Source organism: Podarcis erhardii (genome assembly GCF_964252035.2).
Source record: "Podarcis erhardii genome assembly, chromosome: 4".
Lineage (NCBI taxonomy): Eukaryota > Metazoa > Chordata > Lepidosauria > Squamata > Lacertidae > Podarcis > Podarcis erhardii.
In genome coordinates, this window is record NC_138508.1 from 75,280,954 (window position 1) to 75,297,873 (window position 16,920).

The following is a 16,920-nucleotide window of genomic DNA, read 5'->3' on the forward strand; positions in this document are numbered from 1 at the left end:
CTCATGGGAATCAAATGATTTCTAAGTCACATACAGAAGCTTTAATAATGTATTGATGATGCAATAATTGTTTCCTTACTACCTTAAATTTTAACCAGTTTCTTAAAAACTTGGGGAAATAAAGTGTCCGCCACCCACCAACGCTTTTGCTAAAGGCTTTTCTTTTGGCAAAGCAGCTGTTCTGCTAATCCGTAAGACTCCCTCCATATTTATAGTGGCTGCACCATTTCCAAGTACAGTAGAGGTAATGTTGATAATGACAATGTCAAATGAACACTTGAAGGTATGGAATTGTGAATGCTGCTAAGAGACTTTCAAAATCATAGCTGGGAAGCTATCAGGTAATGGGACTCTGAGAGACAGCCATGCTTGTGGAAGTCCGTGATAACTAGAGAAATATACCCTAAGGAGGATTTCCTAGTGCCACGTGGGGTGTTGCAATAAAATTTCAAGCTGAATCAGTGTTGGTTGATCGGAAACTCTGTTGGTACTTTAACTAATGGGGAGGGAGAGAAGATATTTTTCATATCATAACAACAGGATGGCTTGTTACTTTTAGACTGATTTATGTGTGTTCAGTTGATATGTGGCCATGTACACATGCATTGTGGTGACCCAGAAGTGGGCAGAAAAGGGGGCGGAATGGGGGAGAACAGGAGGAGGCAGAGGTGGAACAAGCTTATGTGCATGATGACCCAGAATGCAACTCCCATGCAAATCTGGGGTTGCCTGTACATCCAGGTACAAGTGTGAGCAAACCAAAAAAGCCAACAAGTTTAATGTTTCACTGTCACACTAAGACTATTCTCTCTGTTGTTCCCTGTGCTGGTCTAAACCGCACCATAATGACAGCATCTGAACTATAGTCTCGGGTTATTTCCCCCCAAATCTATTATTTGAAGAATTGACTTTCTGATCCAGGCCTGGTTAACAGCTATCCACTACAATCAAAAGAACACATTCTTGTGGGGCCTATATTAATTAGGTCCCATCATCTCATGGTAGTTCCAAAACAATCAATCGGATTTCAAGTTGACTGTGAGTCTGTAAAGCAGCCATAGGCAAACTCTGGCCGTCCAGATGTTTGGGACTACAATTCCCATCATCCCTGGCTAACATGACCAGTGGCCAGGGATGATGGGAAACATCTGGAGGGCCAGAGTTTGCCTATGCCTGCTGTAAAGGGTGGAAATAACATTTCTGAAGCCCACTTGCCATTCTACAACCATTTCCTTGCACCCTCTCCCCTCCCTCTTATTCAGTAGCCCATCCATCTATAGAGTTGTCCTCATCTCTGTTCCCTCCATCCATCTATTCGGAGACAGCCCAAGGCATGTTACTTCCTGAGGCATAGCAGCAAATCGCCCAGCCCTCAAGTCAACCTACATAGCACCCAAGGCCACACCCAAGCCCCTCTCCTCCTCCCTGGCAGTGAACAATATACTGGTAATAGATTAGATAATTAGCCATTTGCTGCTCTTTCATGGAGCCCAAAATCAGCTTCCTAATGCATCCCCCTCACTCTGCATACTGGTACATAATCTATCTATTCTAGGTGAACTGGTAGCTTTATCTCACAACTAGTCAATATACCATTGGCAGAAACGCCTATTTCTGAAAAGTTATAAAAGCATAGCCTTGTAAAACAGCATTAATCTGCAGAAAGGAACAGTCGTCCCCTGAGCTTTCACCCAAAACATTGTATGCGGCATGAAAACTTTAAAAAAAAAAGAATAAAAAAAGAAATCCATGGAAGAATTCTATATTCCCTAATCCAATCACTTTTCTCCAAATGTGTATAGTACTCTTAAAAAGATGTACGGCTGTAAAATATCTCTGTTAAAAAGAAACATAAACTAGAGAGTAACCAAGAATGTGTTAAAAAGGAGTTCAATGATCAGATTCCCAAAGCACTCAACTAATAAACCTGCATTCTTCTTTCCTCATCAACCCTAAATAGGAATTTAAAGAATACACAGGAGAGTAAAGTTTAGAGGACATAGGAGCCAGCTCCTACAGGCCAGGGTCCCTTCGCCCCCCAATCAAATATTTGAGGGGGCCACCAGCCCCAAGCTGATGGACCTTGCCATTCAAATAGTTTGTATGTGCTGTGTCTTGTGATCAATTATGTTAGGTGGGGCTTACCTGCCCCCCAATATTTTATTCAAGTTGGCATCCGTGGTAGAGGAGCTGTATCTGGTGCCTTCACCTCTGACCTTCCTGTGGTGAGCTGTCAGATCTGAAGAAACCTCGATTGTGTGGTGATCTTGTAGAGTATTCCCAGCGTGTTCAGATGACCATGCAAAGAATCCATTGTTGGATCTTTGACCTCATTGCACAAAGCTCAAGTAGGGCATAGGGGCAGCAGAAACAGGGACTTTGGGGACATGGACTAGTGAATGTACTCCCTGCACACTTTATTCCCTCACCTGTTCTGTGAACACCTAAATAGGACTTCTTCCACCTTAACTTCATGTCACTCGGTCATTATCATGACTTAGTATCAAGGTGCAACCACTACTATACAAGGGAGCTTTCATTTGTGTATATGATGATGGATGATACTTGTTTCTGCTTGATGTTTTCTAAATTGCTTGAGATGCATATGAACCAGCCATGGAGAAGTGCCAGTCACATCCTTTTCACAGAGTCTCAGCTGATGTTACACACCCACAGCATGTGAGTGAATGAGGTGTTTCTAGCCTTTGGGAAAATTTCATGACCAAGTTTAGTGGTACCTTTTTTTTGTAAGGGTATGTAGTAGGTTATACACTAAAGCCTCGTTCATTTATTTCCTATTCATTTATGCACAATCTAGAGAAACTGTACAGTGGTACCTCTAGTTGTGGACACGATCTGTTCAGGGTGCCTTTTGCACCCTGAAAAGTCTGCAACTATAGCGGTGCTTCTGCACAAGCATGGAGTGTGATAGAGCACTTCTGCACATATGCAAAGCACGCAGAATGCTTCTGTGCATGCACGAAGTGTGCAGAACTCTTCTGTGTGTGCGCGCACGGCGAAACCCAGAAGTGTAAGTTTGCCGTGTTCGCAAGCTGAAAAGACGTAACATGAACCTAATGCAACATGACGTATGACGCAACATGAACCTAACGCAACACGAGGTATAACACAACACGAGGTATGACATAGAAAAGAAATGCAACAGAATAAACTATGCTCTGTGGCTGTATTATGAGAAACCACGGTTTAGTGAAACATGCATAAGTTACAACAAGCCTCTCATCTCCTCCTTCTGCACAGCATAAAGAAATTGGGAAGCGTTCGTTTCTGTTTTTAGTCTACCATGGCTTCCCATGTCATCAAAACTGAACCATGGTTAACACAAACGACAGTTGATTTCAACCCAGCTTCAGAAACCATGGTTTGGTGTTATCTAAAGTTTGTTGGGCCAGGCAACATGTCTGTTGCTAAAGAGAAAGCAGAAGTTTCTGAACTCCTCTTCCCAACCAGGCAAGAAGTTTAGAGGGAGGAAACAAGCGAGCCCAGGACTTAACACAGCTTGTGAAAGTTATGCAAACCATAGTGCCCCATACTGCAAGCAAGGGATTGTTGCATAATTTTTGCTGCCTTTCTGTAGGTCAGGGATTTTCATCACACCTTATCTATCCACGCAAAGGACAGCAAATGATTTAGTACAACAAAGAAGTCTTAAGATGTGACTAAAGATTTGGCTGCTGTACAACTATGTCAAAGAGAAGAAAACCCAAAAGTTGGCAATTGGCCAACAAAGTTGTAGACAATGAAGTTCAGAAACAAATGAGGCTGGGATATTTTAAAAACAACAGCAACATTTAACTTTTTAAAAAAAATAAAAATAAAGAGAAAACCATGCACTTTTTTTTAAAGGCAAACAAAAGATTGAACCATCAGTATATAGCTAAACTGATTGTCATTTATTTTCTTTTTGTTCACTGTTCAGTTATTTTGGGTGTACCTGAAGTGATTCACTTTCCTCTAATCTTGTTTTTTAAAAAATCCCCCTGGCTTGATCTCTCTCAGTGTTAAGTCCTTCTTAAACCTTAGGGGACTTCAGCTGTGCAAACCTTGCAGAGGCCATCTATAAGGAAATGCCTGCCACCCACTGGACTATATTTATCCACCCACCCTGTCTGTCTTCTAGCTTTCTGTTTCTCATACTCTGCAGCTCCTTTCTATGCCTTCTGTTGGTGGGCAGGCACAATCGCCGCCCACCAGTGAATTTGTGATTCAGAAAATCTGGAGCCCCTGTTCATTTCCTACTCACGGTCACAGTCTGTGCCAATTTCCATGCTTGGGGGGGGGGTACCCGATCGTTACTATTTTGCTGTTGCAGAGCGGTGATGAAGCTTAATTACTATTTGTATGTTTTTTGTGTGAAGTGCTTTCAAAACTTCAAATGGCAAGGGCTGTGGAAGGGCACAAGTCTTGTCCTTATTATTGCTGGCAGGTGCCTTCTTCAGCACAGTGGGTAATTTAAGTCTTGGCGTTACAGAGAAACTTTATCACTGGCTTTACCTAATCAATGCAGAAGGGGAGCAGAGGCCCCTGCAGGCCTTATCTAAACAACAACAACTGAATGAAAGAAAAGAAATGTAGAGATCATACTGGATCGCTCACTGTAGATCATAGAATCATAGAATCATAGAGCTGGAAGAGACCACAAGGGCCATCGAGTCCAACCCCCTGCCAAGCAGGAAACATAAATGTTGACCCAGTGTGTGACAGCTGTGAAAAAGGTGAATCCCATGTTAGGGATCATTAGGAAAGGGGTTACAAATAAAATGGCCAATATCCAAATGCTGTTACAGTGGTACCTCGGGTTACAGATGCTTCAGGTTACAGACGCTTCAGGTTACAGACTCCGCTAACCCAGAAATAGTACCTTGGGCTAAGAACTTTGCTTCAGGATGAGAACAGAAATCGGGTGGCGGTGGCGTAGCGGCAGTGGGAGGCCCCATTAGTTAAAGTGATGCTTCAAGTTAAGAACAGTTTCAGTTTAAGAATGGACCTCCGGAACGAATTAAGTTCTTAACCCGAGGTACCACTGTACCATTCATGGTATTCTTCTGGTCTGTTGAAAACAATTTTGTTGATCTGGAAACGGTTCAGAAAAGGATAACCAAAATTATTGGGCTTTGAGTGACTTCCTTATGAGGAAATATGGAGCTTTTTAGTTTGGGGGAAAGGCAAGTAAGAAGGAACATGATCAAGGTGTTTAAAATTATGCAGAGTTTGGAGAAAATGGATAGGGAGAAACTTTTCTCCATTTCTCATAACAAGGCTAGGAATTGGTGTCGATAAACTGAAGATCAATCCAGATAAGGCTGAGGAACTGTTAGTGGGTGGTTTCCTAGACTGGATGGATGGGAGGGAGGTTGCCTGCTCTTGATGGGGTTACATGCCCTCTGAAGGAGCACGCACGCAGCTTGGAGGTAACTCCTGGATCCATTGCTGTCGCTTGAGGCTTAGGTGGCCCAGGTGGCATGGAGTGCCTTCCATCAGCTTCAGCTGGTGCCCAGCTGCACCCTGGTCTGGACAGGCATAGCCTAACTTCTGGCGTCTATGCTCTGGTAACCTCTAGGGTAGATTACTGCAACACATTATATGTGGGGCTACCTCTGAAGATGGTTCGGAAACTTCAGCTACAGAATTCAGCGGCCAGGTTGCTCACCGGGGCAAGATGGTTTGAGAATATGACACCGATTCTGGTCCAACTGCACTGGCTACCAATTATTTTCTGGGCCCAATTCAAAGTGCTGGTTTTGACCTATAAAGCCTTGAATGGTTCATATATCTTTAGGCGCCAGACAATAACTTTCCTCTATACCCAGGGCTTCGGCCATCAACTGTCTATGGCCTTTTAGAAGTAGGTGGGATGTTTTTAATGTGCATATTTCCTCCTTGGTTTTAATGTATCTATGTGGGGTGTTGTTGTTGTTTGCTTTTTTGTGTTTGGTTGCAAGTTGCTTTGGGTTGCTTGGGCAAGATAAAGGGAATGATTTTTCCCTTTACCACCTAATCAAATGTAATTTAAAATCTGTTTTTCCCACCACATCTTTTAGCTACTGTAAAAACCTTAGAAGCATCTATTATGTTGTGCATTTTGAGGTTTGTTTGTTTTTACTACCTAGAAGTCAATCATACATTTGACATATATTCAATCAAACAATTTAGGACCTTGGAAATTTAATGGAAAAGGCTGAGTGGGAAACATAATGTACCTCAGTCCATACAGAAACAATTGGCACTGGATCATTAGCCTGCATGCAAAATACCCTTCCTTCCTTCCTTCCTTCCTTCCTTCTCTCCCTCCCTCCTTTCTCTCCCCCCCCCCCCCCGCCCTCCACACACACTCATGATCTTCAATTCATGCTACCACTTTTTAAATCCTTATAAGAAATCAAGCTGATACACAAAACAAGTCACATTGGCTTGTTGTTGTTGTTTATGTTTGTGTGTGTGACAGCAGAATAAAAAATACTGGCCGATTTTCACATAATCTCTTAATCCTTTGCTGCCACACAAAATATTAAGCAACATGAGTCAAAAGTCATATTTTGGGGTGAGAGAGATTGGCAGATCCTATCTAGCCCATCTTTTAGTTCCTGATAGGCTCAAGTCCATCTCCCTTTCCTCGCGAGCCCCAAATATTGTCTCAGAGAGTGAGAGTTCAGTACCTAACAGGTTAATGGGACGCCTCTTTACCTCACGCTAGGTTTTTACTGCCTCGCGGGCCTTCTTATGCTTGTGTTTATGCGATTATATCAGGTGCTACCAAAACACTAATAACAAAGATGAGAAAAAGAAAAGGCTAACTCACCCCCCCCCCCCATGCGTTAAAATGAAAAAGCTTCTCTAGAAGCAGCTATTGATGGGAATAATGTCCGTACTTATTGAAGGGCAGCTGGGGTAGCCGCTGTTATACCCTACAAGGGATTACACAGCCGGGCTGGGAAAACATCTGGCATGCTAGTTTGTCTCTGCAGAGAACCAACCGATTTAAAAATTAAGGTAAGTTTGGTTTTTGTTTTTTTAAAGGAAGGGAAAAAATCAGCCGTGCTGCAGCAGCACTAAAAATAGCTCCTTAATTCCACACTAATTCGTTCTAATACCCAGTAAACATTACGGTGTCTATAAAGTTTCTGTTAAATGTATTTATGGGAGCCTAGAACCTAAGTGCACCTGATTCTGAACATCATACGCACATACATGAATGATGCACATGACGCAGGCCTTGAAAATGTTCTTCTCCATTAATAAGCACAGCTACTGGGCCAGGACTTTGTGAGCAAAGATATGCCTGTGGTGCCATCAAGTGGCCATTATACATATTGCACTCAGTTTCAGCCGGTTCACATTTTACTTTATTTTATTTTGAAATGTACAATTAAGGCAGGTCGAATATTTCCATGTGCAAATGGCAGCGACTGCTTGGTTATGGTTAATAAATTCAGCTTCCCTACAACCAAATTTAATGGCAAATAAATAACCAAGTAGTTTTGCAAAATGAACATTTAAAGCTAATCAGAGCATAGGTTTGCATCTTTGTTCTGCAATTCAACAAGCATAGTGGTTTTCTCTGAAAGAAAAGAATCCTGCTTATTTGCTCCCCACTTACATATCAGTAGAAATTTGTGTTTGTATCAATATTCCCATGCCCCCCTCACTTTCCTGTTTCATTTCTGATATGCTATGCAAATTAGCAATATCAGACAGAAATATTAATAAAAGCTCATTGCTGGTACTCTTCCTTTCTCTGTGTGAAACCTTTAGGATGCCACAAAAATCAGAGCTGTTAGCATTTTGTATAGATTTTCCTCTTTGTGAAAGCTGCTTTTTCCAAATTTAGAAACGGACAATGCTCCCCTCTAGGGGCTGAAAAGAAAGATGCAATCTTAAATTCATGTTGCCAGTTTCCAAACACTTATTAGAAATCAAATTACTCCGCAAGTAAGCATGCTGGTCACATTGTTTTACAAAACAAAATAAAAAAATTCCTTCCAGTAGCACCTTAAAGACCAACTGAGTTAGTTCTAGGTATGAGCTTTCGTGTGCATGCACACGAAAGCTCATACCTAGAACTAACTCAGTTGGTCTTTAAGGTGCTACTGGAAGGAATTTTTTTATTTTGTTTTGACCATGGCAGACCAACACGGCTACCTATCTGTAACTGGAACATTGTTTTACAATCAGCTTAGTATTTTTACTCTCCATTTGTCCAGCTAAATCAGATGTGTGGCTCAATTCTAAATATATTTACTTATTTCCCAGTAGTTAAACTAATACTTAGATTGCATTTTTATAATTAATTTTACTATCTCTTGGTTCATAAATGCTGAAGTAATCAAATAATGGGCATCTTAAGCCCATTAAAAACATATCTTAAGCAGTTGCTTGGGTGGATGAACCAGGCATCATAGCTCAAACACAAGCAGGAAGAAAACCTCCAATATACTAAAAGATGCTTGGGTTAATAATATCTGGAGCACTGCTCTATCAGAATGCCCCACATACCACCAGCAAATAATCAAAGGTATGTAAAAAAATACATTTAACACAATTTGGTCTCCTTTTTTTCTCTTTTATGGAAGAACAGGATATTTTAATACTATAATAATCACAGAGGTATCTGTGGAGGGCATATAGTGATTGAAAATGTCTAGTAAACCAGATCGGTAGTTGGGTTCCTATTGAGAGTATTTGGCGAACCAACATGACAGGGATGAGGGATTGAGGATAGGAGTGATCATTCTGTGGTATTATGGCAGTGGGCAAAGCTGAAGTGTAACTTTTTAATAAGTATTTTTAATAATAATAATAATAACACATAGGCAGAACTGTCATAACCTCTCACCCAACACTTTCCCACGGAGCCAGCTCTCATGGGCAACTGTGTGTCTCTAAAGGCAGTGCAGCCCAGTCTGATGCTGAACTCGGGACGGGAAGGATTAGGGAACTTGATATCGATTCGGAGTTGGCACATGTCTTTTCCTGCCCTTTTGTCTGCTCAACACAGCAGATCATTCCAAAGCAGCCAAAGGGGCCAACCAAGATGTGTGCCTTTAGCTCTTGTGTGCATGCGTTTTGTTTTGTTTTAAAAAGTGGGGGCAGCAGATTGGCAGATGAACAGGGAGGTGTCCTGTCCTGTCTCAGCTCAATGGAAGCCTGCTGTATAGGGGCACTCACTCTTTGGGTAGAGTCATGTTACATAAAGCAGAGTGGGGTCACAACAGGGGAGGCTGCTGTTGTCAGCACCTTGGACAGTGCCCTACTAGTCTGAGCCTTATTATGCAGCCACTAGCTCTCACTACCATACTATGAACTGCAAGAAGATCAAACGCATCCATTCTGAAGGAAATCAGCCCTGAGTGCTCACTGGAAGGACAGATCCTGAAGCTGAGGCTCCAGTACTTTGGCCACCTCATGAGAAGAGAAGACTCCCTGGAAAAGACCCTGATGTTGGGAAAGATGGAGGGCACAAGGAGAAGGGGACAACAGAGGATGAGATGGTTGGATAGTGTTCTCAAAGCTACCAGCATGAGTTTGACCAAACTGCAGGAGGCAGTGGAAGATAGGAGTGCCTGGCGTGCTCTGGTCCATGGGACCATGAGGAGTCGGACACAACTAAATGACTAAACAACAACAAAAAGCAACTATGCTGTGGTGTTTGTATAGAAACATATGAAGCTGCTTTGTATTCAATCAGGCAGACCATTGGTCCATGTTCCTTAGTGCTGTCTTCACTGTCTGGTAGTGGATCGTTTTAAGACTAGGAACATTCCCAGTGCTACCTGAAGATGCCAGGACTGAACCTGGAACCTTCTGCATGGAAAGCAGATGTTCTATCACTGAGCTACAACCATTCTTTTATTAATTATTATTATTATTATTCATTCGATTTATATACAGTCCTTCATTGAAAGATCTCAGGGCAGTTCACAGGATAAAAATACAAAAGCACAAATATATAGTTAAACCAGGAGCAACAAAACGATAACCTGTATACCACAAGATACATCTAAAAGGTTGTATAATCAGCTCAAGGCCTGGTTGAAGAGGAACATATTGGGAGTAATGTAGTACCTTGGTTCTTGAACTTAATCTGTTCCAAGAGTCCGTTTGACTCCTAAAAGTGTTCGAAAACCAAGGCACGGCTTCCGATTGGCTGCAGGAGCTTCCTGCACTCAAGCAGAAGCCGCGTTGAATGTTCGGCTTCTGAAAAACGTTCAAAAGCCGGAACACTTACTTCTGGGTTTACAGCATTTGGGAGCCGATTTGTTTGTCAACTAAACCGTTCGAGAACGAAGGTACCACTGTAGGTCTTCTGAGTCCAAGGACTACAGCAGGCAATGTATTCTGACCTGGAAGATCCCAGAGCAGTGGACAGTGACTCCTTGAGCAGCAATTCCACCTCACCTGAATCGTCTTCTGAGCTTGGGGAGGGGGTGATGGTTGAAGCCCAGGAGGGAGACTGTGGGCAGATCCGCCACACACATTTAAAGCACATGACTTCAAAGGAACCTAGGAAGTTTAGTTTCCTCCTATGATTCCCAGTACACTTAGCAAACCACAGTTCCCAGGATTCTTTTGGGAAAACCATTGTTCTAGATGTGCACTGGATGTGCTTAAAATGTATTCTGTAGCGATACCCCTTAAGCCTTTACCTCCACTATGGTCCTAATCCAGATACCCATACAGTGGTACCTTGGTTGTCGAACTTAATCCATTCTGGGAATCCATTTGAAAACCAAGTTGCGGCTTCCGATTGGCTGCAGGAGCTTCCTGCCCTCAAGTGGCAGCTGTGGAAACCGCATCAGATGCTCGGCTTCCAAAAAATGTTTGCAAACCGGAACACTCACTTCCGGGTTTGCAGCGTTCAGAAGCCAATTTGTTCAGGGACCAAGCCATTCGACAACCAAGGTACCACTGTACTGATCTAGTCCCCCCTGCATTAATTTTTAAAGAGATCAGACACAGAAGGGTTAAATATGTGAATAATGTTGTATCTAATTTAGTGCTCACATCCCCAGTGGAGGGGTATTTCCAGCTCAAATTCAATCAAGAAAGGTACTACACAAAACTGACAGTCTATGAAAACTCCAACTTTGTGGCTGTGGCTTTCTTTTCTTCTCTCTCTCTCTCTCTCAAAGTGACCATAATGGTTATGCAGAAAATTACAGCAATTGTGCATTATGGAATGGAAAATTTAAGTGCTGACCTTGTTACAAGTCTGCAATACTTGTATATGCTACTGAAATAGATGTTAGAAGAGGAGTGCTGAATTTAATTGAATGAACTCAGTTCATTTCACTTACATTAAATCTAAATTTTCAGTATCCTTACTGACTGGTGTCCAACATTATCTAGGCTTTACAATTTATTGAATGATTTTAATACCCCCACTCATATATTTTTATACGCATTTTAATTTTTATGTACATTTTAAAATGAAATGTGCACGTACTTGCATCCACAGAAGCTGGAATTTCAATTCTGAATTGTAATGATCTCATAGAAATAACCTCCAGGGCTGCTAAACCATGTGGTTGGTCAAGCCCAAAACAGGTTTTGGGGGGTCACACTGAGCTTTATTATTGAACAAAGTCAGCCTGAATTTAAAAACAATGGAACAATTCTCAAGCATAACAAGGGCTTTCTCAATTTGCACCATGGTTACTAAATGTGAGGGAAAGCAACTTGCTAATATACACACAGAGAGAGACATCACACTTTGAAACCTGACATTTTACAGCTAGCAGCTATTTCTCTGAGGACAAACCGGTGCATGTTATCATTACTTTTTCTGCCAGTGAAAAATATCACAGGAACACTCATGATGAAAGGAGTGATGTTTTAAATGCAGCACAGCTCTGCAGAGGCATTTTGATATGATTATGTATTACTCAGGGATTTCCCAACCAAAAATGGAAGCAATAACACAAACGGCAGCCTGATACAACTCTTTAATTCTCATCTAGCACATAGTGTGTACACACATTGGGTTGTCCTCAAAACCCAAATCTGCCACATTCATTTCAGCACCCAAGATACCTACTCCCAACATTTCTGCTTTCTCAGGCTATCCTACCTCACAGGGTTGTTGTGAAAATAAGTTAGAAGCTGGGGGGATCTCTTTGGATCCCCATCGTCTGGGGATACAGATAAGATAAAGTAAGACTGAAATGAATAGGCTAGACTCTCTGTGATGGCCTGGGATTCGGACTCGGATGCTGAACCTGAGGAATCCCAGCCTGCACAGGATTCCCCGCCTCCATATCCAGCTGAGCCAGGGCTGGGGCCTGAGCCTGAAGGGTCCTCACTTGTGCTGGATCTTCAGGTGCAGACACCAGCTGAGTCTGCTCTGGCTCTTGAGGTGCTGCAGGACCCATTGCCTGCAGGTGCTCCACTCTCAGCCCTTTCAGGGGAGGCTGAGGTTGCCTCTGGGTCCAGTAACCCTCCAGCCTCTCCTGAGCTGCAGAGGCTCAGGGCAGAGAGGCGGAGGGAACTAAGTTCCTGCAGGAGGAGTGCTCGCCTCCAGGCCAGGAGAGGCGAGTCACCTGTGGACCAGGGCCGCCCTATGCCCCGGGGCATATAAAAGCCAGTCAGCACCAGTCCCAGGTTGCGGGAGCAACATTGTTGGTAGCCTGTTCCTGCCTGCAGCCTGTCCTGCTCTTCTGCCAGAGTTCCTGACCTCACCCGACTCCCTGCCTTGGACCCAGCTTCAGCTTTGACGGACAACCTCCATACTGCACCCTCGACCTTGGACTGGACTCGGACCTTGCCACATGGTTAACCCTCAGGACCAGTACACTCTCACTCTCACAGAAGTTCTGTGAATGGCAGAGCCCTTTGTATTAGGGCAATTTTCTGCACTACAAAACTGAATATTTACAACAAATCTATCATTACATTGAAGGATTTTCAGAAGTTTTCGACAAGCTTTGGGCAATGGTTTAGGTAATGAATGGGAAACCATGGCTTCCCAGTTCCCTTGCTGCATCTTCCCTCTGTGGTCTGCTACCACCACTGATTCCTCTTCCTCTATAAAATTTCAATCACCGTGTCCCACAAAGCTACTCAGGAGGTCTCACAACAAACCCAGCAACTACAGGTGCCACAGCAGCAGGATGCTGCAAAGGAGCCTCTTCCTACAGCCACTGTCGAAGAGTATCTATAGGACTGGCCAGCAGCATGGACCAGATACAGAGTGCAATGGCTAGAACTCCGCTCTGGGCCTGCACTCTATGGCTTAGCGGCACACGCACAAAAATGACTGCCTTCTAATCAGATGCATGTTTCTTCTTCCCATGGCATTGTGTCTTGCTGCTAAGTGGCGGCCCTTTTTCATCTGACTGCTGCTGTTGCTGCTTACTCTGTGCCCGGTACTGAGTCCTCGCAACTATGACACTTTGTCACAGAGCCAGAGTTTAATGAAGCACTTGAAGTTTCATGGCTGCAGAGCTTCAGCTTTGAGGAGGGATGCCTTTCAAGGCTACATTATGGCAGAAGACAATATTAAAAGAATTCAGAGACGCCAAGTTCTGCCTGACATGGGGGGTGGGGAAAAGGCTCATCGCTTGCGCATGACATCATACATGCGACACACACATGTGAAGTCATGTGTGTTGGGAGGAAGCCATGGGGCCCAGCGAGGCCCTCCACTACTGTGGTGAGGCCCTGCGAGGACTGCCACCACTGCAAGCAGGGCTGGCAGACCCGACACCCACCTGTCAAAGTTGGCCCGTGAGGTGAGGGGAGTTAAAGATTTGGCTTGCCAGGTCAAAAAGGTGCCCCACTCCTCGGCCACTGCTTGATCTGGCAAGAGGCTGTATTTGAGAAAAGACTTTGTCTTCAGCTGCATGCCAAGGAAGAACTCCAGAGTGGAATTTTAATGGCAGAGAGTGGACGTGTAATCTGTGAGATATTTATAGCCTCAACCTGCATGCAAATGGTGAACAGCGGGAGTTGGAATGTGACTTTGTAAACACTGCGAAGACTGAACAAAGGAAGATAAGAACTAACTCTCCCAGCACACCGGGTCTGAGACAATAACGATTATGAAGGACTACACATTATGTATCTATCCGATTATGCTGGATTTACGTATAAGCTAAACAAGCTATAGCTTAGGGCTCCACTCTTGGGGGGGGGCAAAAAAAACAAAGAAAAAAAAACACTGGATGCACATTTCCAAAATATAAGATAAAAAACAAATAAAATAAAACCTACATACAGCAACAGCAAAATCATTTTAAGTTAAAGCTTAATAATTATTTCACTATTAATATACTTCTGCTCGATTGTATTTCACTATTAACATACTTCTTCTTAATTGTATTTCAGTTCAACAATTACTTTGATAAAATACATATTTTGTTATGTGCAAATGGCTTTAGATACCTATTAGGTCCATAAATTACCATATAGCATGTATTCAACACAAAAAGCAGCAACAATTTGTTGTTGACAAAGGACAGCTGGACATATAAAGGCCCCTATTACCTTCAGTAGCTTAGGGCCTCATCAAACCTAAATCCAGCCCTGACTACACACATGAAACACATTTTATATTTTAAAGAAATAACCGAGGTGCTGTCTGTAAGGAGGCAATGATGGTCGGCTATAAGAATGGACAACAACAAGTGAAGGATAAAATGGATATTAATGAAGAGATGATGTGGCTACAGGAGGAAAAGATGGACATATGTTTACAACAGGAGCAGGAAACTGTATTAAAAAAATTGTATTAAAGTAATTTGGTTGGATTTGTAAGAATCTGGAAAAATAATAAAAATAATTTGAAAGAAAAGGTGCCCCACCACTGGCCTAGAGGCTATGGAACAGATTCAAACACAGGGAAAAGAACCTGGCAGGAATGCTTCTGATTATCTGTGAATATATTCCCTCCGCTTCTGGAGCCAAGTGGAGTCAACCCTCTACTACAGCCTTTCTCAACCTGTGGGTACCCAGATGTTGTTGGACAACTCCCATCACCCATAGCTAGCAAGGCCAGAGCTCAGGGATGATGGGAGTTGTAGTCCAACAACATCCGGGGATCCACAGGTTGAGAACCGCTGCTCTACTAGGAAGCAACACCTTTTGGCTTCCTCACTAGGAACCAGGGTTCTGGCGAAGCAGCGATCAAGCTCATAGAGGGTGGGGAAAGTCCTTCCCTGCTGCAAACCATGATAGGAATTGAGGAGGTGCTCTTAAAATATAATGGACTGAAAGGGTTCTAGGGCTCTGCTCTCTGAGGCAAACATTCTCAGGTCACTGCACGACAATACTCTCTAGGATGTAGTGCCACAGCTAGAATTGCATCAGGTGATCTAAGTGCTCTTACAGATCTATACAGACAGAGATAGACTTTCAGGTAACTTGGTCCAGAGTTGTGAGTTGTCAGAGTAGGGAACTGAGAGAGCGGCTTGCTTAAGGCCACCTTGGAGGTTCACTGCAGGAGCTAGTTGTGAACTGGAGACTTCCTTAATCATAGCTCAGTCTCTTAGCCATGCTGTTATTAGCAATGAGAAAACTCTGATAGGTACAGAAACCTCACAGGAAGGTTTTTGTTGTTGCTGCAGCCACTTCCAGATAAGTTTTGCAAAAGGATGTCTGCATCAGTAGAAATGTGATGGTGCTAGCAAAGTCACAATGAGCCAGGATGAAACTTTACTTGAGTTCCTAATGAGTTCAGGAGATGGGAGAAGAACTCATAATAAGTTCACTATTACAAGCCCAGCCAATTCCAGAGTTTGCCACTATCATTTGTCATTAATCATATTTTACAGGCAGCTGTACATGATATGTAATGCATTAATTTTCCTATAGATTTTTGTCTGTGTGACCACACTTCTGATGCAATTGTTGCTCCTAAGTAACTATTACAGAACACTTATTTGCAATTAGAACAACAATAACAACAACAGTCAGGCAATAGTCAGGCTTAAATTCCATCCTATTTATTAGCAAGGAGAACAAAAAATAATAATAATCAGGCCACAGAGAGGCTTATAATCCATTCCACCACCTATACAAATTGCAGTGCAAAAGTATGTCTTTCCAATATCACTAGATCAGAAAGAACCAAAGCTATGAAAGATATGGATATTGATCTAACTCACAAAGACTTTTAAAAAGCACTCGCTTGATCTGAAAAAGGGCACCTGCTAAAATGAAGCCTCTCTCATGCGCTCACCAAAGCTTTAACATCATGGTCTGTTAATTAGTAAAAGTCAAGGAAGAAAAGAAAAACCTAGTCTTTGATTGTTCAATAAGTACCAAACCAGTGACAGATTCAACTTTCTGGCTTAGATCAAAATCACAGCTACAAATACAATGGGAAAGTACCAGTCTTTTGGAAAGAAAGAAAGAAAGAAAGAAAGAAAGAAAGAAAGAAAGAGAAAGAAAAGTCTATTTTTCAGATAATTTTTTTTAAAAAAGATGGGCATTGTTCAGAAGCTGTATGTTAATTGCTAGTTATAAGGCATGATTATGCCTTCTGCTTTCTTTTGATATTCTCATCAATGTATGCAAGAGACTTTTTTCCCCTTGACTCTCCTGTGAAGAACACAGGGCAGCACAATTGGGGACCTATCACAGAACAAGCGTCAAAAGAAACCCACAATCTTCCTCCTCACCTCATTGTGTAGAGGAGAGTCCCGTCATCCTCAAGGCGCAAAAGCTTGTTAGGAGTGGTCATGTTGTGGGCGATAGATTTTTTACCATTGTGGAAAAAGGTGTCCGGAGTCCAGATCTTACTGGCAAGGAGGTTGTTCAGAGGCAGGCGTTGCATGGGACCTTTAAACTGAAGCCTTTCGTCTTTCCAACTTTGCCGGAAGAAAACATCAATAGTATATTCCTGGCGTAAAACAGAGACCATTGTATAACTGCCGTAGCTCGTAAGAATGAACCAATCCTCCA

The 16,920-nt window shown here is 42.7% G+C and overlaps 2 protein-coding genes across 3 annotated transcripts in view; one reads left to right on the forward strand and one right to left on the reverse strand.

The window, feature by feature from the left end:
- Positions 1-16,920, reverse strand: part of GABRA5 (gamma-aminobutyric acid type A receptor subunit alpha5) — a 74,157-nt gene that overhangs the window by 35,780 nt on the left and 21,457 nt on the right. For both annotated transcript variants that reach the window (XM_081858988.1, XM_081858989.1), the window contains exon 5: positions 16,638-16,858. In XM_081858988.1, coding sequence (XP_081715114.1) covers positions 16,638-16,858 — 221 coding nt within the window. The remainder of the gene's footprint in view (positions 1-16,637; positions 16,859-16,920) is intronic.
- The window catches only part of GABRB3 (gamma-aminobutyric acid type A receptor subunit beta3), a 191,466-nt gene that overhangs the window by 24,190 nt on the left and 150,356 nt on the right, over positions 1-16,920 (forward strand). The window lies entirely within an intron of this gene.